At 48.1% G+C, this 24,154-nt stretch overlaps 1 protein-coding gene across 1 annotated transcript; it reads left to right on the top strand.

Moving 5' to 3' along the window:
- Positions 1-2,546: 2,546 nt before the first annotated feature.
- Positions 2,547-15,914, top strand: LOC136161848 (histone-lysine N-methyltransferase PRDM9-like). Its single transcript, XM_065926971.1, has 10 exons — positions 2,547-2,622; positions 3,028-3,144; positions 3,451-3,558; positions 7,704-7,753; positions 9,557-9,713; positions 10,537-10,638; positions 10,850-11,121; positions 11,548-11,615; positions 12,685-12,878; positions 14,551-15,914. The coding sequence occupies exons 1-10, from the start codon at positions 2,547-2,549 to the stop codon at positions 15,912-15,914; spliced, it is 2,508 nt and encodes an 835-aa protein (XP_065783043.1).
- Positions 15,915-24,154: the final 8,240 nt, after the last annotated feature.

The following is a 24,154-nucleotide window of genomic DNA, read 5'->3' as shown; positions in this document are numbered from 1 at the left end:
TACTGATAGACAGGGAGGCCTGGCGTGCTACAGTCCATGGGGCTGCAAAGAGTCAGACACGACTGAGTGACTGAATTGAACTGATAAGGGGAAAGAATACGAAGAAGAATAGATATCTATATCTATATCAAGAATAGATAGCTATATGTATACCAGACGAGCTGGAATGTAAGGGATGCTAATGGTGACTGGTTCTGACTCTCAAGACTTCAATCAACTGAAGCTTGGAGTCTCCCACAGCCCAAGACCCTTAGTGAACATGCCTGTAAAGTTCAAGTATTAGTCACTACTCATGTCTGACTCTTTGCAACATCATGGACCACCAGGATCCTCTGTCCATGGGATTCTCCAGGCAACAATACCAGAGTGGACTGCCCCGCCCTCCTCTTGGGATCTTCCTCATTCAGGGGTTGAACCCGGGTCTTCTGCTATGCAGAGATTGTTTACCATCTGAGTCACCACAGAAGCCAGAACATGCCTGTACTCATAGATGAAAGCTTACTCAAATTTGTGGTTTACAGAGACACTGTTCTGGAAAGCTCCATGGTGTTCTCCATGGTTCTGCAAGTAATACACTTTTCCTTCCCATGAGCTTTGGCTGCGTTGTACCTTCTAGCTCTACACCCACCAAGAGGTAAACTCGCTTTTCTGGTAATATTTCTCCATCCAGACTCCCAAACACCACTTGATGCTAATTCTACAATCAGTCGCTTTGCTTCCAATGCATGGAAATCACATTATTTTTCTGTGAGCAAAGCTAGCTAAGGGCCAGAAACACTGTCCCTATTTTATCTTGTGAAGCCAGTAGGTGTCAGGCAAACCCAGCTCTATGGATCCACAGTCCTCCAGATCGATGCCTTGGCTTACAGAAAACACTTGCAAGGCTTTGAGGTTTTACTTATACCTCATTTCTGAAGGCTTTTCATACCTACATTAAATAAACAGATGGCTCATCAGTGTCACTTCTACTGTCAGGTTAAAAATCCTCCAAGTTTCTTCTAACATCCTTATTCCACGCGTTGCATTTAAATCTTTGACCATACGGTGTTTATCGTGCATCTCATCAGAATGTAGTTAGTTACACCGTTTCCCTTGAATAATGCAGTACTCACCACATAAGAGTTCTCGCCAAAACTGGATTTGATAAGGCAGGGCACAGTGGGCCTAGGATAAACTCTGGGAGCGCGGTTACAGTCTGGTGGAGCCGATATACCAGTTGAGGGCACTGGAAAGAAACATTCAGCCTGAGGACAACCCGCCCACTTGAGGATCCAGGCCTCAGAGGCCATGCCTGAAAACAAAGAGACCAGCCAAGCTGCGCCTGCGCACTGGAGGCGTGACAGACACGCCCACAGAGCAGCCAATCCCCGAGCGGTGGGGCGGGGCCTCCATCGCGCTCCCCACCCTCCGGGCGCCTATTGGCCAGACCGCCTCAGTCACAACGCCGATTGGTCGCTTGTGCCTGACAGGGTACAGGCAGGCTGCTGGCCCTTCACTTCACCTCAGCGGCGAAGGACTGGACTTCGCTGAACCTCTAGCGCTCCTGGGGACAGGGTGGGCAGCGCGGCAGGACAGCGGGGAGGCTGAAGGGAACGCGTCCTGGGCAGCCATCATAAACCCTTAGCCTGATGGCTTCAAATTCCAGGGTGGGAGGCCCGAAATCCTGTCAACTTTGAGTAACCTGAGTCCTCATGGCTTGCGTCTCGTCAGCTTCAGGGATTACAAGTCCCTTCACCCACAGAAACACCGAATCCCCTACTGCTGCGACACTCAAATACATAGATTAACCCCAGTTCCCCTCAGCCTGAGGCACCCTAAAAATACCACCCGCAGAGGGACCAAATTTCCTCAACCTCGGAGACCCTGAATACCTCCGCATGGGAGCTCTTAAAACTCGTCCTCCTCAAGACCCTAACTGCCCTGCCTATCGGAGCCCTAAAGTCCCTTAATAAGAAACCACCGATTCCCTCAGCCTCACAGATCCCAAGCTTTCTCACCCTGCGCATTCTACATCATACAAAAGATCCCCAGTCCCCTCTGTCTGAGGACCCCAGTTACTTCAGCCCGTGGGACCCAGATCTCCTCAAGCCGAGCGACTTCTCCCTTAGACGTAGAACCTACGATATGCCCAGATTTTTCTGAGTCCCCAGGAGGAGATCCTCAAAACCCTTCTTGGAGAAACATTCCCTCTGCTTCACTGGAACAGAGCCCTGATTTCAGCCTGACCCCAGTACAGCAGTTAGGGGTTTCTGGGTCTCCTCGAGAATCCCTCCGTCACCCACAGACACATCCCTCCCAGTGCCTTCCCTCACAGGGGCTCAATTGTACGGGAACCAAGGAAACCAAATCTAGTTCATATTAGGCTGATCTGTCATATCTAGTCAGGATCCGTCCATCCCACCAATACCCTCACCCTGACTTTCCACTCACCTTCCTGCCCTGGACATTCCACCCAAGGCAGGCAGCTCAGGCTCTGGACAGTGGTCTGGGCTATCTCAGCACCTTCTTCTTCCACAGGCACCTTGGCCTTGAGCACTCCAATGGCCATGAGGCCGAACAGGTCTCCAGAGGAGAGGACTGAGGGAGATGCCAGGAGAACAGAGCGGAAGTCCACGGTGAGAGGTGGAGGCAGCAAAGCAGGGCTCGAAGCCAGCTCTATTGGAAGGACATGGCGCTGGTCCCTGAAGCACCACAGACTGCTTGCCTTGGCAGCTGAGTGAAATTCCCTGTGACCGTACACGTGATGGGAACGCCTGGTCCTGTCTGAGATGGTGGGGTGGAGAGGGACAAAACGGGACACTAGCTTCTCAACTCCTCTGTGTCCAGGGAGAGTTAGGAAAATGCTCAGTGTTTGTTCAGTTAAGGAGGACACAGTCGGGAAGGAAAGTCTTCATCCCTGTCTCACACAGACCATCCAGGAGCTTCAGGCTATTCCCTGCTCAAAAGGTGGAGGAGAAGGCCCAGCTCTAAGGTCTGACTTACATTAGTAAATCATTGATGAAATCTATTATTTCCCTTAGGCCAAAGATGCTTTCAAAGACATCTCCGTATACTTCTCCAAGGAAGAATGGGAAGAGATGGGAGAATGGGAAAAAATCCGATATAGGAATGTGAAAAGAAACTACGAAGCGCTGATTGCTATAGGTAACAGGAAGTGCTGGGCGCCTGTGAGCCTGGGAAACATGAAACAGGTCTTCACCCTCAGTGTTCACTTGGCCTGCTCTTAGGTGGCCTCACCTGCTAACAGTTCCCTTTTGTGTGGAGACTAACCTGGAGGAAATGTTTGCAGTTCTGTACCAGAGGGAGGGTGACCCTACAGTGCAGAGCTCACCTCTTGCCTTGTTCTCGATTCCCCCAGCACATCCTATGGATTCCCTGACTTTGTGACACTTTCTATTGCTTCTATGCTTTGTTTCCCCTTCTTAGAACAAATGTTTTGCTTCTTTCCAGGTTTCAGAGCCACTCGACCAACTTTCATGCATCCCCGCAGGCAGGTCATCAAGCCCCAGGGAGATGACTCTGAGGATTCTGATGAAGAATGGACACCAAGGCAGCAAAGTGAGAGGCCAGGAGGATGTGGACGTGTCTTCCTGAAACCAGCCTGGGCTTAGGTCTCAACTACATCTCAGCCAGCAGTAAGGAAAACATAATTTTCAGCATTCCAAAGTGGCTGTGGCTGAGTATTGACATTAGCCTGAATGAAGATGAATGTATAGGTTTTCAAGTGTAATTCTCAAAAGTTTTATGGTTAAAATTTACCATTCTTTTAAAAAAGAATTATTTTTGCTAAACATTCTTAGTGAAAGGCAGTTAAACAAACCTTATAAATAAATTACCCAAAGAGATTGGTTATTGGTTATTGGATTAAATCTCTTCAAAGAGGAAATGATTAACATATTATGTCAAGATACATTATTTATGTATGTATATAAAACAAAACCAATGATCTTCTTACCCTAACGTTAAACTAATTCTTTATTTTGATTCTGGGAAAGGATTGGAGAGAACTATTTATTCTCCATGATCTTTCCCACATTTCACTGACCAGAGATGGCATCAGGTAAATAAAATGAAGTACACTTATTATAAAATAGAAGTGAGCAGCTCACTTCCTCATCTGCTGCTCAAACAGTTTTGCAGATTTAATCTGCTTGACTGGAGAAAACAATTTACATAGTTCTCTGATTCTCCAAGTATGAATTTCTGTTCTCCCAGGTTTTTAAAAATTATTTATTTAGTTTTGGCTGCACTGGGTCTTTGTTGCTGTGCACGGGCTTTCTCTGGTTCCGGTGAGTGTCTTCTCGTTGCAGAGCACGTGCAGGCTCTGGAGTTTTTGACACACAGGCTTAGCTGCCCCGCAGAAAGTGGCATCTCCCTGGACCAGCCATCGAACCTGAGTCCTCTGCATTGGCAGGCAGATTCTCATCCACTGTGTTCCAGGGATGTCCCTCTGTCCCCTTAGGTTATTAAAACTAGGGAAAGGGACATGAAAACCAAGCATTTGGCTGTCTGCAAAGGTTTTGACATAAGGAGAGACTCTTCATAGTGAATACATACGCCTCGGTTCACCATACGCCTGCTCGTCTTTATTTACCTTTTTAACAGTTTCTGAGTGTATGGCACACCGCTGCTAACTATGTACACGTTAGTGTTAGTGGCCACAGTGCTAATCGCTCAGTCATGGCTGACTCTGCGTCCCCATAGACTGGAGCCCACCAGGCTCCTCTGTCCATGGGATTCTCTAGGCAAGAATCCTGGGGTGGGTTGCCATGTCCTGCTCCAGGTGATTTCCCAAGCCAGGGATTGAGCCTGCATCTGTTGCATCTCCTGCATTGCCGGTGGGTTTTTTACTGCTGAGCCACCGAGGATATATACACACATTGCTGTACAACAAGTCTGTAGAAGTGTTACATCTTGTGAGACTGAAGCCCTAACCCACTGAGGAACAATTCTCCTATCCTTCCTCCTCATAGCACTTGGCAACCATGATTATATTTTCTGTTTCCATGGATGAGATTAATTTAGATGCCTCAGAGAGGTGGAATCAGGCCATATTTGTCTTTTTTGATTAGTTCATTTCATTAGTTCATTTCATTAGTATAATATCATCAAGGCCCATTCTTGATGTAGTATATGACAGAATTCTTTTTTAAGGCTTCAAAACATTCCGTTGTGTGCATGTGGATATAAGAGCTATAACATATATCTTATATATAATCTTTATCTTTTATCCACCAATGAACATTTAGATTGCTTACAATCTCGCCCATTGGGAATAATGCTGCAATGACCATGCATTTGCCCACTATTTAGTCAATATCTTGCTTTCAATTTTTTATGGAAACACACTCTTGAGTGGGATTGCTAGATCATACAGCACTTCTAATTTTCTGTGGAAATTCCATACTCTTTTCTAGAAAGCTTGTAACATTTTACATTGCCAACTGTAGTGTATAAGGATTCCAATTTCTCCATATCCATACCAAACTTGCTATTGTCTTCTTATACATATTGCCCATCACAGAAGGTTTCAATTTGTATGTCCCTATTGATTAGTAATATTGAGCATCTTTTCCTGTTTGTTACCATTTGTGTATTTTCTCTGGAGAAATGTCTAGTCAATTCCTTCTCTCACTGTTAGTCAGCTCAGACTGCCATAACAAAACTGCATTCCTTAAACCCACAAATTTGTTTTCTTAAAATGCTGGAGCATGGAAATTTGATATCAAGGTGCCATCATGGTTCATCAGGTTCTCTTCGTGGCTTATAGGTAGCCTTCATACTGGTGTATGCTTATTAACTCCTTATCAGATGCATATTTTACAAATATTTCTACGATTCTATAGGTGGCCTTTTCAACTCTGTTCAGTGTCCTTTGCTGCACAGAGGTTTTAAGATTAATCTCCTTTGCCTATTTTTACTTTGTTGCTAACATATTGTTACTATTGTTACTTTGTTGGCACCATATCTAAGAAATCACTGCTGATTCAGTGTCCTGAAGCTTCACCCTTGTTGTCTTCTAAGAGTCTTATCAAGTCTTGCATTTAGGTCTTTAATCCATTCTGAGTTGATTTTTCTTCAAGATGTAAGATGTTCATTATTTTGAATATGGTTAGTTTGCTTCCCCAGCACCATTCATTACAGGGAGTAAACTTTCCCCATTATCTTGACACCCTAGATGAAGATCATTAGACCATGTATCCAAGAGTTGATTTCTGGCTGTCTATTCTCTTCCATTGATTGACATATCTGCCTTTATGCCAGCCAGCTTCCTCAGTGGTTCAGCAGGTGAAGAATCTGCCTTCAGTGCAGGAGACACAGGAGATGCGGGTTCAATCCATGGGTTAAGAAGATCCCCTGGAGAAGGCAATGGCAACCCTGTCCAGTATTCTTGCCTGAGAAATCCCCTGGACAGAGGAGCCTGGTGGGCTACAGTCCAAAAGGTCACAGAAAGTCAAGAAGACTGAGCGACTAAGCACACACGTTTTGCCAAATCCACACTCTTTTGGTTCCTGTCACTTTGTAGTGTGTTCTGAAATCAGAGGCCTCCAGCTTTGCTGTTCTTTCTACGATTGCTTTGCCTGTTTGGGGTGCTCTGAGATTCCGTGTTAAATGTTGGATGGATTTTCTATATCTGAAAAAAATTCCGTGAATTTTAGTAGGAATTGCTTTGAATCTTTAAATTACTTTGGGTAGTATGAACACCTTAATCATATTAAACCTCCAAATCCATAAACATGAGACACCTATCTACTTATTTATATCAGACTCCTTTCAGCAATATTTTGTAGTTTTCAACATATAAGTCTGATCTCCCTAAGTTTACTCCTAATTACTTCATTCTTCTCAATGCTATCATAAATAACATTCTTTGTCCAATGGCTAAGACTGCACACTCCCAATGCAGAGAATTTGGGTTCAGTCCCTAGTCAGGGAACTAGATCCCACATGCTGCAACAAAGTCCTGACACAAACAAAGAAATAAAAATAAATATTTTTTTAACCTAGCTCTTGACTATAGCTTCAAAAAAATAAAAACTAAATAGGATTGTTTTCTTATTTTTCTTTGTGGAATGGTCATTCTTTATGCATGGAAAGATATTTGAGTGTTGATTTTGTACCATGCAACTTTCTGTGCAGATATTTTGTGTGTGGGGATTTAAAGATTTTTCTGCACATCAAACCATGCCCCTGTGACCAGACAGAATTTTACTTCTTTCTTTCCAAATGGAAGCCTTTTGTTTCCATTTCTAACCTACAGCGCTAGCTAGGAGTTCTAATATTATGGTGAACAGAAATTTGATAATGGGCATCCTTGGCTTTTTTCCTTGATCTTTTTCACTGATGACTATGATGTTAGAGGTCGACTTTCAAAATATGACATTTATTATATTGCAGTCACTTCCTCCTATTCCTACATTTTTGAGAATTTTTGTCATGATAGACTATTAAATTTATTAAATATTTTATGAACATCAGATGAGGCACGGATAAAGTTTCATATTTTTTTTTTACTTTTAAGTAAATTATGTAATGCTCCCAGTGGAACCATGGCAGTTGATGATACAGAAATCATTTTCCATTCCTCCTTTGGTAATCATTGTCTTTGTCACTCTCTGGCTTAGGATTATGTGTCCTTAATTAGAATACCCAGAGTTTGGAAACATTTCCCAACCAAAACACTGATTCTCATCGTTTTTTAGGTAAACCTTCTTCGATGCCCTTCAGAGTGGAGCACAGTAAACACCAGAAAGTGAGTATTTCCCAAATCCTGTTGCCAAAATATCCTCCTCATGGATCCAGTCACAGGTGAGAATAGCAGAAAACACAGAGATCCTGGAGACCGCTGCCTCCCTGTCCTGAGTCTTTAGCACAATGTCTGATATCATCACCATCTTTGCAGTTAGTAAGAACAACAACAGTAGTAGGCGGTTCTGTTGTTACATTATTTTCATAATATTTTAGACTTTAAGATTTTATGTGAATAAACTTGCTTAAACCTTAAATCAATCCTACAGTACCTATAAGTAGGTATATAGCTATCACCATTATAGATACAAAAAAAAGGTAAGAAACATTTGATTATATACCTGAGACCACAGTGTCACTGGAACTGCAATCTAAACCAAGGCACATTCTCTAAACCCCTTACAAACTGATTAAAACTTCCATAGTTCTATGAAGCTTATTCATACATCTTTATATCATTCATCTGAGAGATGTTTTCAACCTCAGATTTTTTGTGCTTTGCTGGGGAGGGATATGCTAAGACATCTGAATAAGGGAAGCTTAAGGACATGCTGGGCAGTTTGTAGAGGGGACAGTCAAAGATGAAGGAGCTTAAGGACATGCTGGGCAGTTTGTAGAGTGGACAGTCCACGATGAAGAAGGAGACAGGATCCCTACCTCAGAGCCTCTACTCCAATAAGAGGAAGCAACTTGCAACCCTGATAAGCCTCAGGTTTATGACTGAAAAGCAACAAATAAGAAAATAACAGAAGGACTTCACATAGGTTATCTGCTTTTGAGTAGAAACTGATCATCTGGGCATCATTTCAAATGCTCATTTTTGTAGGAGGGAGTAACATCTCCTTGCACTGTGCTCTAATTAGCAACTCTCCTGTTTGTAATCATTTGTTTAGCCTGCCCCTGTGTTGTGAGGTTTGAGATCCTGGCCCATACCCATTAGTTCTCAGAAGTCCAGGCCCACCTCAAAGACCCTAAGTGCCCCCTGAATGGTTCGTGAGTGAGTGACTCCACATTTAAGCATTCATCTAGGAGTAGAAAGGTCAAAGGATGCTGAAGATAGTATCTCTGAGCCACACTTGAAATATAGTGGCAGTTGAGGGAATAAATTGATACGTGAGGGATGTACATTCACGTTCTTACTGTATTAAATAGCTCACACAACAATTTGTTGAAGGTTATTAAATTTCAACATCACTATAATATTTAGAATTAGCCTGTATACCAATTCATGTATCAGGAAACTGAGGAGAACCAGCTGGCCATACAGCCTTGTTCAAGGAGAACTGATGAGACCAGCTACTTTAATTCCAAACATTGCCGATAGGACATGGCAACCTGCAGCTTTCATCTCATTTGCTTTATTGTCTAAATGTGATTCTGCCGATCGTCTTTTCTCTTCTTAATCTCACGTAATCTCACTCTGTCATCTTATTTTCCACATGTGCTTTGTCCCCTCTATAATTTTCCTACGTCCTCGTCCGTCAAAGGGCCACTAATTAAGAGAAACCCCCTGGATCTCTCTACCAGCCCTTACCCTCTTCTTTCCCTGAACTCCAGCTTTTCTCCCTGCCTTACTCTCACTTTTATGCAGAAAGTTGAAGGGGAAGAACCTTAAGATATGAATTCTAGTTTTGATTCACTATCCACCTAGGTCCTTTTCTTACACTCTAGTGTTCAGACCCCCCCCCCCCCAAAATCAGGTATTTCCAAGAATTGTCAAAGTATTAACTCAAGTCATGCACGTGAAAACACTTCATAAAATCCTAAAGAATTAAGAAATGCATGTTGTCTTTTACTCACATGGAAGAGAATGTCCAGGGCACCATTAAGTAATGAATCTAGTTTGAAGGAATTGCCGAGAGCAGCAAAATCGTTGAAGACGAGTGGCTCCAAGCAGGCTCAGAAACCAGTGCCCCATCACAGAAAAGCAAGGACCCCTGGACAGCACCCCAGACAAAAAGTCGGTAAGAGAAATTTGGGAAGTTCCTCCAACCCCTGCAGAAAAACTAATAAGTATGGCCTAGGTCTGTGGGGTGGACTTTGGGTAGGCGGGGTTGAAGCTGGACTGATCTGAGACATGAAGTTAGCACTGGGGCCTTGGGAAAATCTTATACATTTTCTGAGGTCCTGATTGCTATCTGTAAAGTGAGGATAAGGATACATGACTCATACAGTGCTTGAAAGCCTTCCATTAAATGCAAGTTTAAGGCATAAATGACACCTACAAGTAGTTCAGTAAATCCAGCTGTGATAATGGAAACCAACCTTTGTTGGTGTTTATGTCCAGACCTCTGCTCAATGCCTTACATGTCATGTGCCCTTAACATATATTTTCTGAGTAGATGTGTCATTGAACTATTTCCTAAGTAAGATGGTTTGGAAGTTAAACCTACTAACAGGAAGTGCAAGATGCTATCACTGAACTGGGCATCTGTGGTCAGTGGAGCCTCAGTCTCCTGAACCTGTAGTTAAAGGGAGAAGAAGCAAAGTATAGAGAAGGGATTTCCTGGCGGTTAAGTGGCTAAGACTCCAGGCTTCCACTGCAGGAGGTGTGAGTTCCATTCCTGGCCAGGGAACTAAGATCCCAAAAGCCATGCAGTCTAACCAAGAAATTAATATTGTATCATAAAAGCATAAAATTACAAAAGTAAAAGTTTGAAAAATACATGTAAGAAAGCTTTAACAAAGTGTATAGATGGACAGGTAGGAGATCTCACACTTTCTGATAAAATGGGACTAACTCCCCAGACCCCACCAGCGTTGCTTAGCTTCTGTTCTCCATCTTAGAACTCAGAGGAAAGGAGACAGGAGTGAAGAGGTACAGTCTACGGGAAAGAAAGGGCCACGTGTACCAAGAGGTCAGCGAGCCTCAGGATGACGACTACCTCTGTGAGTGACCCCGCTGGCCCACTCACGGAGAAGGGGTTACGAGGCCTTGGTCCAATAACCTCACCTCACAATTTGGTCCCCCGATTATCCCCTTCCTCTATGATCTGGGGTGCAAGATCGAGGCCAAAGGCCATGAATGCCCCAGGTCTTTCTGAAGGTCGTTACGACCAGCAACATCACTGTACCTCCTCACATCCCTGCTCACCTCCAGATTGTGAGGAGTGTCAGAACTTCTTCATCGACAGCTGTGCTGTCCATGGGCCCCCAACCTTTGTAAAGGACTGTGCAGTGGAAAAGGAGCATGCCAACCGCTCAGTCCTCACTCTGCCCCCTGGGTTAAGCATCAGACTGTCGGGCATCCCTGACGCTGGGCTTGGAGTGTGGAACGAGGCGTCCGATCTGCCGCTGGGCCTGCACTTTGGCCCCTATGAGGGCCAGATCACAGACGATGAAGAGGCTGCCAAGAGTGGATATGCCTGGCTGGTGAGAAGCACCCGTTTCCCTGTCCTCTGGCCTCTAACAGCTTGTATGTGGTGGGGGGTACTTCATGTCTACATGGGAGGATGCAGATGGTGATAACACGGTCGGCAAAGACACAGTCAGCCCTGGGTACTGTGTGCCCTGGGTGTGAACAGAGGACTTCCATCTAAAGGTCAGAGGAGAGGTGGGACCACAGTGTAGAGACACACAGAAGTGACTCCTCCCTTGTGGAGCCCTTGCCTTCAATGAACCAAGAGACTCAGACTTGGAATGATGAGTAAGGAGCTTACCGTGTGGTCCGACTGGCAGTTGAATCCATGCAGGCTGAAAAGCACCAAAGACTACACAGGGAAATAGCTCTTCTGTTGCTTCCTACCAAAAAAAAAAAAAAAGAAAAGAAAAGCTTGTAACTCTTTCTCTGACCCTCAGATCACCAAAGGGAGGAACTGCTACGAGTATGTGGATGGAAAGGACACGTCTTGGGCCAACTGGATGAGGTGAGTGCAGTGAGTCTGCAGTGTGTAGACACTGAGACTCCCTCCGTCCCACGCCCCTTTCCTTCTCAACCAGGCTCCCTCAACAGCTCTCACATCTCCTTTCCTCTTTTCCCTCCATATCATGCTCTTTCATTTCAAAAGACACTAGAAAGAAGTAAATAAAAACATGGCATGTGCTGTCAAGATACAAGTCTATATGCTGAACAAAACTGGTGGACTTGAAAACAACTTGAGGAGTCTAGATTCACCAGGGACACTTTAACTCACTTAATGGACACTTACCACGCATTTTGTGGTTCAGTTTAGACAGTGAACATCGGTACTGAAGCAGATCACACAACCCTTGTCATTTTGGAGAACATACTGCAAACAGACATTAGCCAATAGATTTTAGGAGCAGTAACCTTATTTCTTCTATGTTTGAGTAACTGCACACGCCAGGATGACCTAACACAGGAGACCTTGACTCTCTGTGGGCAAAAACCTCCTCAGGCTTGGTTCCAGTGAGAAGTGGGCCCTGAGGCCTCAGAAGGAATGGGGGGCAGCTTGGCCCTGAGCAGGGCCATTCTCTGAGGGCTTCTCCTTTCATCAGGGCAGGCAGACAGTGAACAGACTATTACTGTTCCATGTCTCAAGCTGTATCAGAACTCTCTCCAAGCATCCGTGGGAGGGGGTGGGCAAGCGAATAGGACCCTGGATACACGTGGGGAGATGGCAGAAAGCCTCGGGAGAGAGGGCAGGCTGGGGTGAGTGCTGAGGGCTGCGTGCTAGCCAAGGAGCACCAAGTCCTGTGGATGAAAGAGAACTTAATTCAGAGTTTAGAGGAGCTGAAGGTCACCAGCCTCACGGACAGTCCAGGTGGAGACGAGTCAGGAACTGGGCTCTGGAAAATGGCTACTTAGGTAAGGAGAGAAAAGCATGGGAATTCACATGGCCTGGTCCAAGGTGTCAACAGACGGTCCACATGAGGGGCAGCCTCAGAGGTGTAAGGCAAGGAGCTGGGCATAGGCGGAGAGTGGAGGGCACTCATCCCCTGAGGTTTCTTTCCCTTTCCCGGCCTCGCCCCCAGGTATGTGAACTGTGCCCGGGACGACGAGGAGCAGAACCTGGTGGCCTTCCAGTATCACGGGCAGATCTTCTACCGAACCTGCCAGGTGGTCAGGCCGGGCTGTGAGCTGCTGGTCTGGTACGGGGACGAGTACGGTCAGCACCTTGGCATCAAGCGGAACAGCAGGGGGAAGAGTGAGCTCGGGGCCGGGAGAGGTGGGTGTCTCCCCTCTTCCAGCACCCCACCCCATCCTGGGAGCCTCCGTGGTCCGATTTCGAAGCAGAGGACAATCCAGTCCAAAGTCAGTTGAATAGCAATTAAAAAGCCTCAGAATTTGATTATTTCCATATGATTGTTAGGAAAAATTTTTATATTAAAAATGCTAGTTCTAATTTTTAATACTTCATAGAAAATAATATGTAACATCACCTTCGGCTGAAAGGCTTAGAAGCAAATTCCAAGTTTTCTATCACCTACCAGCTCTCTGCCCTTTATTTGTTTCTGCTTCATTTCCTCCCATTTCTAAGCGACACGTGTACAGTGATGCGCATTCAGTTACTGTTCCAGTCTGTTGTCATGTGAGCTCACGCTCTGTGCCAGACGGGGCTTCACGCACCGAAACAGACAGAACCGCTGCCCTGGGGCAGCAGGGGCTTCACACCAGACAGGGGCTGGTGCTAAGGAAAACCAGCGCAGGGAACGTGCCTCGGGTCAGCGTGAGCAGAGGGTGGGGTGCGGTGCAGGACGGCGCGGCAGGGTCTCTGCATTGATAAGACCTGCGGGGAAGGATTCCAGGGAGGGGAGCAGCCAGTGCCGCAGCCCCAGGGCCGGGAAGCGAGGCCATGCCAGGGGTCGCGGGAGGAAGCACAGAGGGAGAGGAAGGAGGCTGGATGGGACACAGAAGCCTCAGGGCCTGTGTCCACGTGCAGGCCCCAGGGGTCCTCCTGGGTGACACAGAACAACCGCCAGGCTTTCAGCTGCAAGCGGCACGTTCTCTGTGGTAAGAAGATGCTTTGGTTCACTTTTGGGAAGAGACAGCAGCGGGGAGTCCCCTCAGAGGTCAGTTCATTGCCAGACATGGGGGGAGAGTGGGCTGGCTGAATATGCTCGGGAGTGAGGTTGTGAAGAGTCTGGCTGGACATGTATTTTTAAACAGGGTTTCCTAGTGCATGTTAAGTGGACTAAGCCTGAATGAAATAAATGAGGTATGAGTACTGGTGAGGCTTGCGAAACGATATGCCTTTATTTTATGATTTATGGGAAAGTGAGAGAGGAGCAATTTGTGAACCAGTTTGGGCAGCAGGAGCCAGACCTGTAGTCAGTGGGACCTGGGCCGCTCGGTCTCGTCCACGCTCAAACCCACTTCCTGCAGAGATCGGCACAAAGGCTGCTCTTTGAACATGGAGCCACAAAGTCAGATTTAGCCACACCTGCTCTAACCACCCCTCGTGCTGCCTCCCATATGCAGAGGGCTCCAGGCCAGGCGTCCCTAACTTAATAGACCCTTTCCCCTCACAGTGAGACTCTCAGGAGATTCCACCTAAGTCATCAAGTCTTATCCCTCAGTAGGGTAAATACCTGTGGCCACTGTGACGTGACTTTTCAGACACTTACCCGCAGGGAAAGTCCCTGCAGATCCACCTCTATCAGGAGAGATGCTGCCTCTGATGCTGCTGGAAGGTCCCTATCTGGGTGATATGTAGAAAATGTCCTTGATGCCCACTTCCTGGATTTCTGTAGATGTAGAGAACAACAGTGGAATGGAAAAGTGGACTGTAAGGACACTCGATGAGATACAGATTGTGCAATGTCAACACTTAGATGATGAGTGGGGAGGGCCTGACCACGGCAAACCAACTACCTGACAAAAGCTTCCTCTTTCAGCAGAACCGAAGCCCAAGATCCATCCATGTGCCTCCTGCTCTCTGGCCTTCTCCAGCCAGAAATTCCTCAGCCAACACATCCAACGCAGTCACCCCGCTCAGACCCTCCTGAGACCATCTGAAAGAGACCTCCTCCAGCCAGAGGATCCCTGCCCAGGCAGTCAAAATCAGAGATATTCAGATCCACACAGCCCGAGCGACAAACCTGAGGGTCAGGAGGCCAAGGACAGGCCCCATGCTTTGCTGAAAAGTGTAAGGCTGAACAGGATTTCAAGGGTCTCTTCCTACTCACCCGGAGGACAAATGGAGGCTTCTAGGGTGCATGAGAGAATGAAAGACGAGCCCAGCACAAGTCAAAAACTGAATCCAGAGGACACAGGCACATTGCTCAAGGGGGCAGGGGTCTCAGGGATTATGAGGGTCACATACGGAGAGTGTGGGCAAGGCTCCAAGGACAGGTCAACTCTCAGCACACACGAGAGTACACACACAGGGGAGAAGCCCTATGTTTGTGGGGCTTGTGGGCAAAGCTTCCATCGGAAGTCCCATCTCATCACACACCAGAGGACACACACAGGGGAGAAGCCCTATGTTTGCAGGGACTGTGGGCGAAGCTTCAATCGGAAGGCCCATCTCATCACACACCAGAGGACACACACGGGGGAGAAGCCCTTTGTTTGCAGGGAGTGTGGGCGAAGCTTCAGCGATAAGTCAGTCCTCATCACACACCAGAGGATACACACAGGGGAGAAGCCCTATGTTTGCGGGGAGTGTGGGCGAAGCTTCAGTCAGAAGTCCCTCCTCATCACCCACCAGAGGACACACACAGGGGAGAAGCCCTATGTTTGCAGGGAGTGTGGGCGATGCTTCAGTCATAAGTCAGTCCTCCTCATCCACCAGAGGATACACACAGGGGAGAAGCCCTATGTTTGTGGGGAGTGTAGGCGAAGCTTCAGTCATAAGGCCAATCTCATCTCACACCAGAGGATACACACAGGGGAGAAGCCCTATGTTTGTGGGGAGTGTGGGCAAAGCTTCAGTCAGAAGGTCCATCTCATAACACATCAGAGGGCACACACTGGGGAGAAGCCCTATGTTTGCAGGGACTGTGGGCGCAGTTTCCGTCACAAGTCCGTCCTCATCAGACACCAGAAGACACACACAGGGGAGAAGCCCTATGTTTGCATGGAGTGTGGGCGAAGCTTCAGTCGGAAGTCAGACCTCATCAGACACCAGAGGACACACACGGGGGAGAAGCCCTATGTTTGCAGGGACTGTGGGCGAAGCTTCAGTCGGAAGTCCCTCCTCATCACCCACCAGAGGACACACACAGGGGAGAAGTCCTATGTTTGCAGGGAGTGTGAGTGAGTCATGAGCAACAAACCACACCTTAGCCACAGGAGGATTTCTGCAGCCACCCCATGCCTCAGCTCTAAGGGGGCCTCAGAGGAGGCCTGTGACCCGTTACTGTCCCCACCAGTATGAGGAGAGAATTCCCAGGTGGTCCAGGGGTAAAAACTCCAATGCAGAGACCCACGTTCAATACTTGCTTGGGGAACTAGCTCCCACATGCTGCAGCTAAGACACATCACAGCCGAATAAATAAATATATAATAAATATTTTAAAGAAAGAGTGTGATAAGCACAGAATTACTTGTTAAATAGACCTTCCACTTTCATGACATGAGAGGAGGTAGATAAACAGCAGAGGGTTTCTCAAGTGTTTTGGAGATGTTCATGCCAATTGTCTTCGTAGTTTTTTAGTACTCCTCTTCTAATAAATTTTGTCTCCAAACAAATCTGAATCCCAGACTATGTATTCATTCCCCGTTATTACTGACAGCAGTGGAGTCCAGTTAGCTTAACCCCTGGGAAGGCATAATTCTGGAGCCAACTCAGTTAGGTCACTGGACAGTCAGTTCCTGGGTCCAGGGAGAGGAATGCAGAGTGGAGTCAGACTCACCAGGGAAGGGATTCCCTGGCCTTCTTGGACGTGGGGCCTCTCCTCCTTATAGACCCCGGCTCTCCTTTGGCCTCTCCTGGTGGCCCTCTGCTTCCCTCTGACTTCTGTAGCCGCAAAGGTGAAGGCCACATGCGCGTGTGTGTGTGTGTGCGCACGCGCCTGACTCAGCATGGGCCGTCTGGTCTCTGCCGCTCTCTCGGGGTCATCACAGCATCTGGACTCCAGATTCGACCACAGGGGTCCAGGTCTCAGCCCTGCCACCAGTAGCTGCATGAGCTGGGGCAAGATGCTCAACCTCTCTGTGTCTCTATTCTCATCTGTCATACGGGGTGGGAGCACCAGCATTTTGGTCTGATGCGTAAGCACAGGCGGAATCTGGAAGAGTCTGGCTGAAAACACAAGCCCCATCTTTGCTGTCTTTTGTGTTTTCTTCTTTAGTCTTTTTTTTATTTTTAATAGAAGGATAATTGCTTTACAGAATCTGTTTTCTGCATGTCCTCCAGCCCCCACACCGTCCAGGTCTTCAGAGCTAGGTGAGGAAGGGGCCGTTTAGGCACTGGGCTGCCCTGATGAGGGGGTGTTAGGTCAGGGGCGCTAAGGGAGGGCGACCTCGCTTCGCACCCCTGCCGTTCCTGCTGAGCTGGGCAGCCCCAGGGCCCCTCCACAGACAGGCAGGGCCCACAGTCGTCCCCCTGCCGAGAACAGAGCCTGGCGCCGCGTTTGCAGGAAATCCCCGTCCGGCCCCCATCCCACCCCCACACGGAGGGTCCTTGAAGCCCACACCGCGGCTTCTCTATGCATGGGCCTCGTACCTGTGCCTGAGCGCTCTGGTCAACGCTGTCGCGACCTTGAAATTCTTAACCATGGAAGAGTTCATCCTTACACTTCCCTTTCATGAGTGAAGTCTGATGGGCCCCGGGGTGCGCTGTGAGCAGAGCAGACGCTCACACAGCACTGGTCCGGGGTGACCAGGCTGCACGAGGGGACAAGGTGGACACAAAGCCCCCCACCCTGGGTGAGTGAGGGTGGGGACAGCACCAGGAAGCCACGCTTGCTCAGACCCGGAACTGAGCTCCAACACAGAGTGAAGTCCGTGGTGTTCTTAAGGTCAACCACACCCGTGGAGACACAGGTTCCATCCCTGACCTGGGAAGACCCCACGTGCCGTGGAGCAACTAAGTCCGCTCACAACTACTGCAACCCAAGAGCCTAGAGTCTCTGCTTCCCAACCAGAACAGCCAACACAGGGAGAAGTTCAGCACAGAAACGAGAGAGCAGCCCCCACGCCCTACAACCAGAGAAAAGCCCGCACAGCAGCAAAGACCCAGAACAGCCAAAAATAAATATATAATCTTTTTTTAAGCGGGAGATCGCAGCATTCTCTGCTGATCCACAGGCTAGGACTCTGAGTTCCCAACAGAGGGGGCCACGTTCAATCCCTGATCAGGGCACTATTTCCCACATGCGGCAACTGAAGGCCCTGCATGCCACAGCTAAGACCAAGCGCAGCCAATTAAATGAATACTTAAAAGTAGGAGGCTGTTCATCTGTCATCATAGAAAACTGCAACATTTTAGGAAAAGAAAAAACCAAAAGATCTTATTTTGCAAGTGCTCGTGGTTGATTGCAAAATTTTCTCATAATATGCAACTGTCTAAAAAAGAAGAAATTTAGAAAATACAGAAAGTAAAACCCACCCATAAATGTGTGGGGAACATCAATTACTGCAGCATCCGGCCAAACCACACACGGGAACACACGTCCGTATTTTTCCTCTACAAAGAAGCTTTCAGCCTCCACCCTACTTCCCACTGACCTCTGCTCTGCTCACCAAGAAGACTGCACTTTGGCCTCGTGACCGGGGGGTTTCTGTTGAACTCAGGGAGGCAGAGGAGCAGGGCTGTGTGGTTGGGGGCACCGTCTGGCCTGCAGTGAGGAGAGAAGCGCGAGTGCTCCGCCTCTGGGGCCAGTAACTCCAGGTGCCTCGGAGAGCCGCCTGGGAAGAAGCCTCTCAAACGCATTCCCTGTAGTCTCCACAGTTACAGCACGTCCCACGTCTCGGGGTTCAGCTGTGGGTTAACAAGTCCTCTCTTGTTGGACAGAAAAGTGTTTCCACAGAGAATCTCACAGATCTTGGCCTAGTTTGGTTCTCTCATTGGACATGGAAAGTTTTTCTACAGAGAGTCTGCCTGGATCTGGCCTCGGTTGGTACAGATGTAACAGGCAGTATGTTCAGGTCTCAGGGAAGTTAGTTCTGAAGCTCCCTGGGTTTAGGGCTACAGCGCCTCCTCACCTCCACCCCTTCCATGTTCATGGAGCCTTCTGTTCCAGAGGAAGGTGTTTGGCAACATCAGCCACAAAGAGACATACTGAAGAGGAGAAAGGCTGGGTGTTCCTGGGGGAGCAGAGGGGCCTTGGGCACTCCATGCTGGACCCCTCTCCCACCGGCTTCTCCTCCTTCTCGCTGGGCATGCAGCTTTCACCTCCGGGGTGCCCGCCAGTGAGGGGCTCCCAAGACACCAAGCTGGGGTTGGCGATGGGGGAGCTGGATGCCAGGGACCCTGAGCCCCTGCAATGGGTCAGTGCACTGTGGACGAGGGCCGGCCTCACTGAACGGTTAGGCCCTGTGCATTCGGGACACCCTCTCTGGACCCCAGGTGGTGACCTGGGTCTCAGGAGGTGGAAGAGAGACCGGGTTGACCTTCCCTCCTCCTGCCCAGAGAATGACAAAGGCCAGTTCCCAAAAGTGGGAGCAGGGTGGGCACTGAGTCCTGGTCTCACAGGGTCCCTGTGAAGAGGGGTTCACTACTGCCTGGATCCCTCTTGGCTGGCTCCCCTTCTGTGTTGTCTTCACACCAAATCTCACAAGGACGAGGCAGTCCAGGTGCCCACAGCATCACTCGCCCAGGTGCTGACAACCCTCCTTATTTATTATGGGCAGGGAGACAGGGTGGCTGGTGTGACGCTCCCCTGGACCAGAGAGGAGATCCCCCAGGGTCGGTCCCTGCCACCTGCTGAGACCCAGGTGGGCACTGGGGGCAGAGCACCTCCAGCTGGGGTCTGGAGAGGGTGTCCTGAATGGACAGGGCCTTACTGTCCACTGTGGCTTCAGGGGGTATGGGCAAGAGGGGCTCGAACTCCTATCTAAATGTTTCAGACAACCACAGAGCTCCTTTTGGTTTTTGGTTTCAGATCTTTTTATATGGTCCATTTTCAGAGACTTTATTGAATCTGTTACAATATTGCTTCCATTTTATGTTTTGATATCTTGACTGCAAGGCATGTGGGATTGTTAACAAGTCCAAGCTCGCTCTGCATGCCTCACAACAGGCCGATAAATCAGAGGCGAGGTGCTGAGGCAAGGAATATGACTTTAATTGGAAAGCCAGCAGACTGAGAAGATAGCAGACTAATATCTCGAAGAAACCATCTTGTTAGGGTCTGGATGCCAGTGTCTTTTATAGAACACAGAGCTGGGAGGTGAGGAAATATAGTAAAAAGGCCATTAATCTGGCAAACTTCTCCTGGAATGGCCAGCCTCGGGAGGAGATGTATTACTTTCTCCCTGCTGTAGCCATCCACAGGTGGACAGGTCCTGGACAGAGGCAGAGGGGCGGGGTTTCCTGAGGCAGGCCATTATGTAGGGACAGTATCCTCTTAGCAAGCAGACCAACAGGAAGCAAAGGTTAAAATAAAAGATATAATTTGAAAAAATATATATTTTTTGAACATGGACTCAGATTTTGTTCTTCCCTGTATAATTCCCCAGACTCAGTGTCCCTTACACAGTCTTATGGGAAAAGGGGTGATGATTGTTTTAATCGCTCCATCAGTTGCATCTTTTGGGATTGTCCACCATTGGTGCCAGTGTGCTGAATGTTGAGATTTGTCGTCTTTTGTTGCTCTTTGGAAAGTGTCTACTTCATATGTATAGACATAAAAATATTTATAATCTAGGTGTTGAGAGTTAAATTTTACTCAGTGAGAATCTTTTAGGACTTCAAAAATGCAGGCAGCATCTAAAGGTGAGGAATTTGGCATTTTTAATGTACGGGAAGGTGCAAGAGTCCACTCATTGAAATTATTCCTTTTGATACACACCTCGCCATCTGCGGCCAGTATCCTGTCTTTTCCTTCCCAAGTTTCCTCAGGGCTCCTGTGGGGAGTGGCTGCACTCCAATGGCTGCTAGAGAGAAGGAGGGGGAACCTGGGTCCCCGCTGAGATCATCTCAGCAGAGATAGCAAGAACGTACTCTGACTCCAGACAACCTTCCAACGTTCAGGGCCCAGCGTTCAGCCTGCAGGATCCACAGCCGTCAGCTCAGCCACCATGCTCTGCACTTTGCTGCTATGTAGCCCTGAATCCTGCACTGCAGGAAGCCCTCTAAATGTGCCGTCCTGTGCAGCAAACCCTCGGTCACACCCTCCAAGCCTGACCCAGGCCCAGCTCTGCTGAGAGGGTCTCACTGGGGACCCAGTTTCCCCCTCCTGCTCTCCCACGTTCCCTTCTGTTCTGGTGATATTAACTGTTCTTACACCCATCATAATAATGTTGAACACACTACCTTGGTTCTAGCAGTCTGGGTCTTCTATTATCTCACTGAGATTCTGTGAAAACAAACCAGATGCTGGGCTGGAAGAGGCGGGGCAGGTCTGGTCTCTGCTGAGTGAGTATGATGTCTTCTGGAAGGAGAACACAGTTGCAACCTCACCTGCTGCTCAGTGGCTTTTTGCTGGTCCATGTGCTCTGCAATCAATTGCCCAGATAAACCTGCTCCCTTCACCCCATGCTCTTGCTGGTGAATTGGAATAATTACGAGGTAGCTCACCTGAGGAGTCTCCAGGAGACCCAGGGATGGGGAACCGCTCAGGGGTGAAGAGGAAATAGGCAGAGATCTGTATAAAATGATACTGTAAAGCATTGATTCCTAAACACAAGTCAAGTGACACTCACATGTGCTCTTTCCTTTTTCTAAACTTCGAGTGTATGGTCTCCCTCTGCACAGGATTCTGGCCCACGCAGATGGGGTGAGGCTCAGGCCCCAGACCTCCCTAACTGGGGTCACACGTTCCCTTGGTCAGGGCACCATGGCTGTGGTCGGCAGGCCCCTAGTGTGTAAACAAGCCAGGTCCATATGGTCAAAGCTGTGGTTTGTCCAGTAGGCATGTACGGATGTGAGAGCTGGACCATAAAGAAGGCTGAGCACTTGGGAGGGAGCTAAGATGGCAGAGGGATAGGACGTGGAGACCACTTTCTCCCCCACAAATTCATCAAAGGAACATTTAAACGCAGAGCAAACTACACAAAACAACTTCTGATTGCAAGCAGAGGACATCAGGCACCCAGAAAAGCAGCCCGCTGTCTTTAAAAGGAAGTAGGAGAGAAGATAAAAAGACAGACAAAAGAGTTAGGGATGGAGATCCGTCCAGGGAAGGGAGGCTTAATAGAGGAAGTCTCCAAACAACAGGAAACCCTCTCACCGGCGGGTCTGGGAGAACTTTTCAAATCTCGGAGGGCATCCTAACCAGGAGGAAAAATAAACAAAACCCACAGATTATATGCCTAAAAGCAACTCCCAGCAGAAAAGTATCCCAGACGCTCGCATTCGCCATCAGCAAGGGGGGCTGAACAGAGAGAAGCGGGCAGCATTGCTTGGGGTAAGGACCGGACCTGAATGCCCTGAGGGCCATCTAAGGGAGCTAACGTGAGATAGCATCTTAAACTGTGGGATGGCAAGAGAGAGAGAGAGAGAATTAACCTGCGAAAAGCCCCAACCTAAGGCACAGCCAGCCCATTCACAGAACAAAGGACTGAGCAATACCAGAGAAGAGCTAGCTGGGCTGCGGACCGGCCCATCCCCCGCTGGAGGCAGGGGGGAGAGGGGCTCCAGGCAGAGCCGGAAAGGGGCAAACTCGGCCCCAGAGATGGCATCCCCTGCCAAATTGCAAACCGGCTTCCAGTTCGTAACCAAAGACTTCCTGAGTCTCTGGATGGTTGACATCCGCCAGGAGGGTCGCAGCCAGAGATCAGCTCCCCAGCAGAGACACAAGGCGTACCCAAGGGCGCCCCCGGAAACTGAGGCTGGGACCGCGGAGTGGAGAAGGCACGCTGCACCTGGGGAGAGTGCGCTCCTCAAGCTCCTGGTTCCCTGAGCTGCTCAGACGGGAAGGCATGAAACGCAGGCCCAACCGAGTCTGCACCTTCGTGGAGTACCCGAGAACCTGAACCTGAGCAGCTTGGGCCTGGGAAGTGCATGCAACTCAGGGCCCGCTCCCTGGAGAGCAACCAGGAACCTGAGCAGTGTAGACGGGAAAGCATTCACGCCGTGATTGGGGGCAAACCCAGTGTGGTCGGAAGGCTGCGAGTGCTCCCCACACACGCCAGTGACATTTGTCTGCAGCGCCCCTCCCTACCAACAGCACGACTGAACAAGCAAACCTAAACAAGAGACCACCTCCACCCACTTGTTTCAGGGCGGAAATTAGACACTGAAGAGACCTGCAAACAGAAGCCAAATAAACAAACAGAACCACTTTAGAAGTGACAGGTGCAACAGATCAAAATCCCTGTAGTTAACACTGGCTGCAGTGGAAGGGGCCTATAGATATGGAGTAGTGTAAGCTGGAACAAGGAGCTATCTGAAACTGACCCGAACCCACACTGCCTGCAACGGCTCCTGAGAAATTCCTAGATATACTTTTACTATTACTATTTTTTTAATTAAAAAATTTTCTTTTTTTTAGTCGTTACTCCTTAATTTTCATTTTTATAACCCACTATAACCTGGCAAAAAAAAAACAAGACCCTATTTTTAAAACAAACTTCATATATATTTCTTAAATTGTTGAGTTTTTTTTTTAATATTGTATTTTTCAGGGTCTAACCTCTACTCTAGAATTTTAATCTTTGATTTTCAGTATTTGATATCAATATTGGACATTTAAGAATCCAACCTTCAGTACCCACTTTTACTCAGGAGTGTGATTACTGGTTTGATCACTCTCTCACCATTTTGACTCTCCTTTTTCTCCCCCAGATCACCTCTATTTCCTCCCTCCCCCTTCTCTCTTCAATTCAATTCTGTGAATCTCTGTGGGTGTTCTGGGCCATGGAGAACACTTAGGGAACAGAGTACGGTGTAGATCTGTCTCTCTCCTCTTGAATCCCCCCTTTTCTCCTCCTGCTCACCTCTATCTGCTCCCTCCCTCTCCTCTTCTTCATGTATGTCTCTCCGCATGTCCCTCACTGTGGAGAATCCTTTCACCATTAACCTAGACGTTTTATTATCAGTGCTGTATGGATGGAGAAGTCTTAAGGCTAATGGAAGAATATGACTGAAATCCAAAGGCAGGAGGCTTAAGCCTAAAACCTGCGAACACCAGGAAAGTCCTGACTATAGGAAACATTAATTAATAAGAGATCATCCAAAAGCCTCCATACCTACACTGAAACCAACCACCACCCAAGAGCCAGTAAGTTCCAGAGCAAGACATACCATGCAAATTCTCCAGCAACACAGGAACATAGCCCTGAGCATCAAAATACAGGCTGCCCAGAGCCACACCAAATCCACAGACCCATCTCAAAACTCACTACTGGGTGCTCCATTGCACTCCAGAGAGAAGAAATCCAGCTCCCCCCACC

This window comes from Muntiacus reevesi, chromosome 2, assembly GCF_963930625.1.
Source record: "Muntiacus reevesi chromosome 2, mMunRee1.1, whole genome shotgun sequence".
Taxonomy (NCBI): Eukaryota; Metazoa; Chordata; class Mammalia; order Artiodactyla; family Cervidae; genus Muntiacus; species Muntiacus reevesi.
This window is presented reverse-complemented; position numbering and strand designations above follow the sequence as displayed.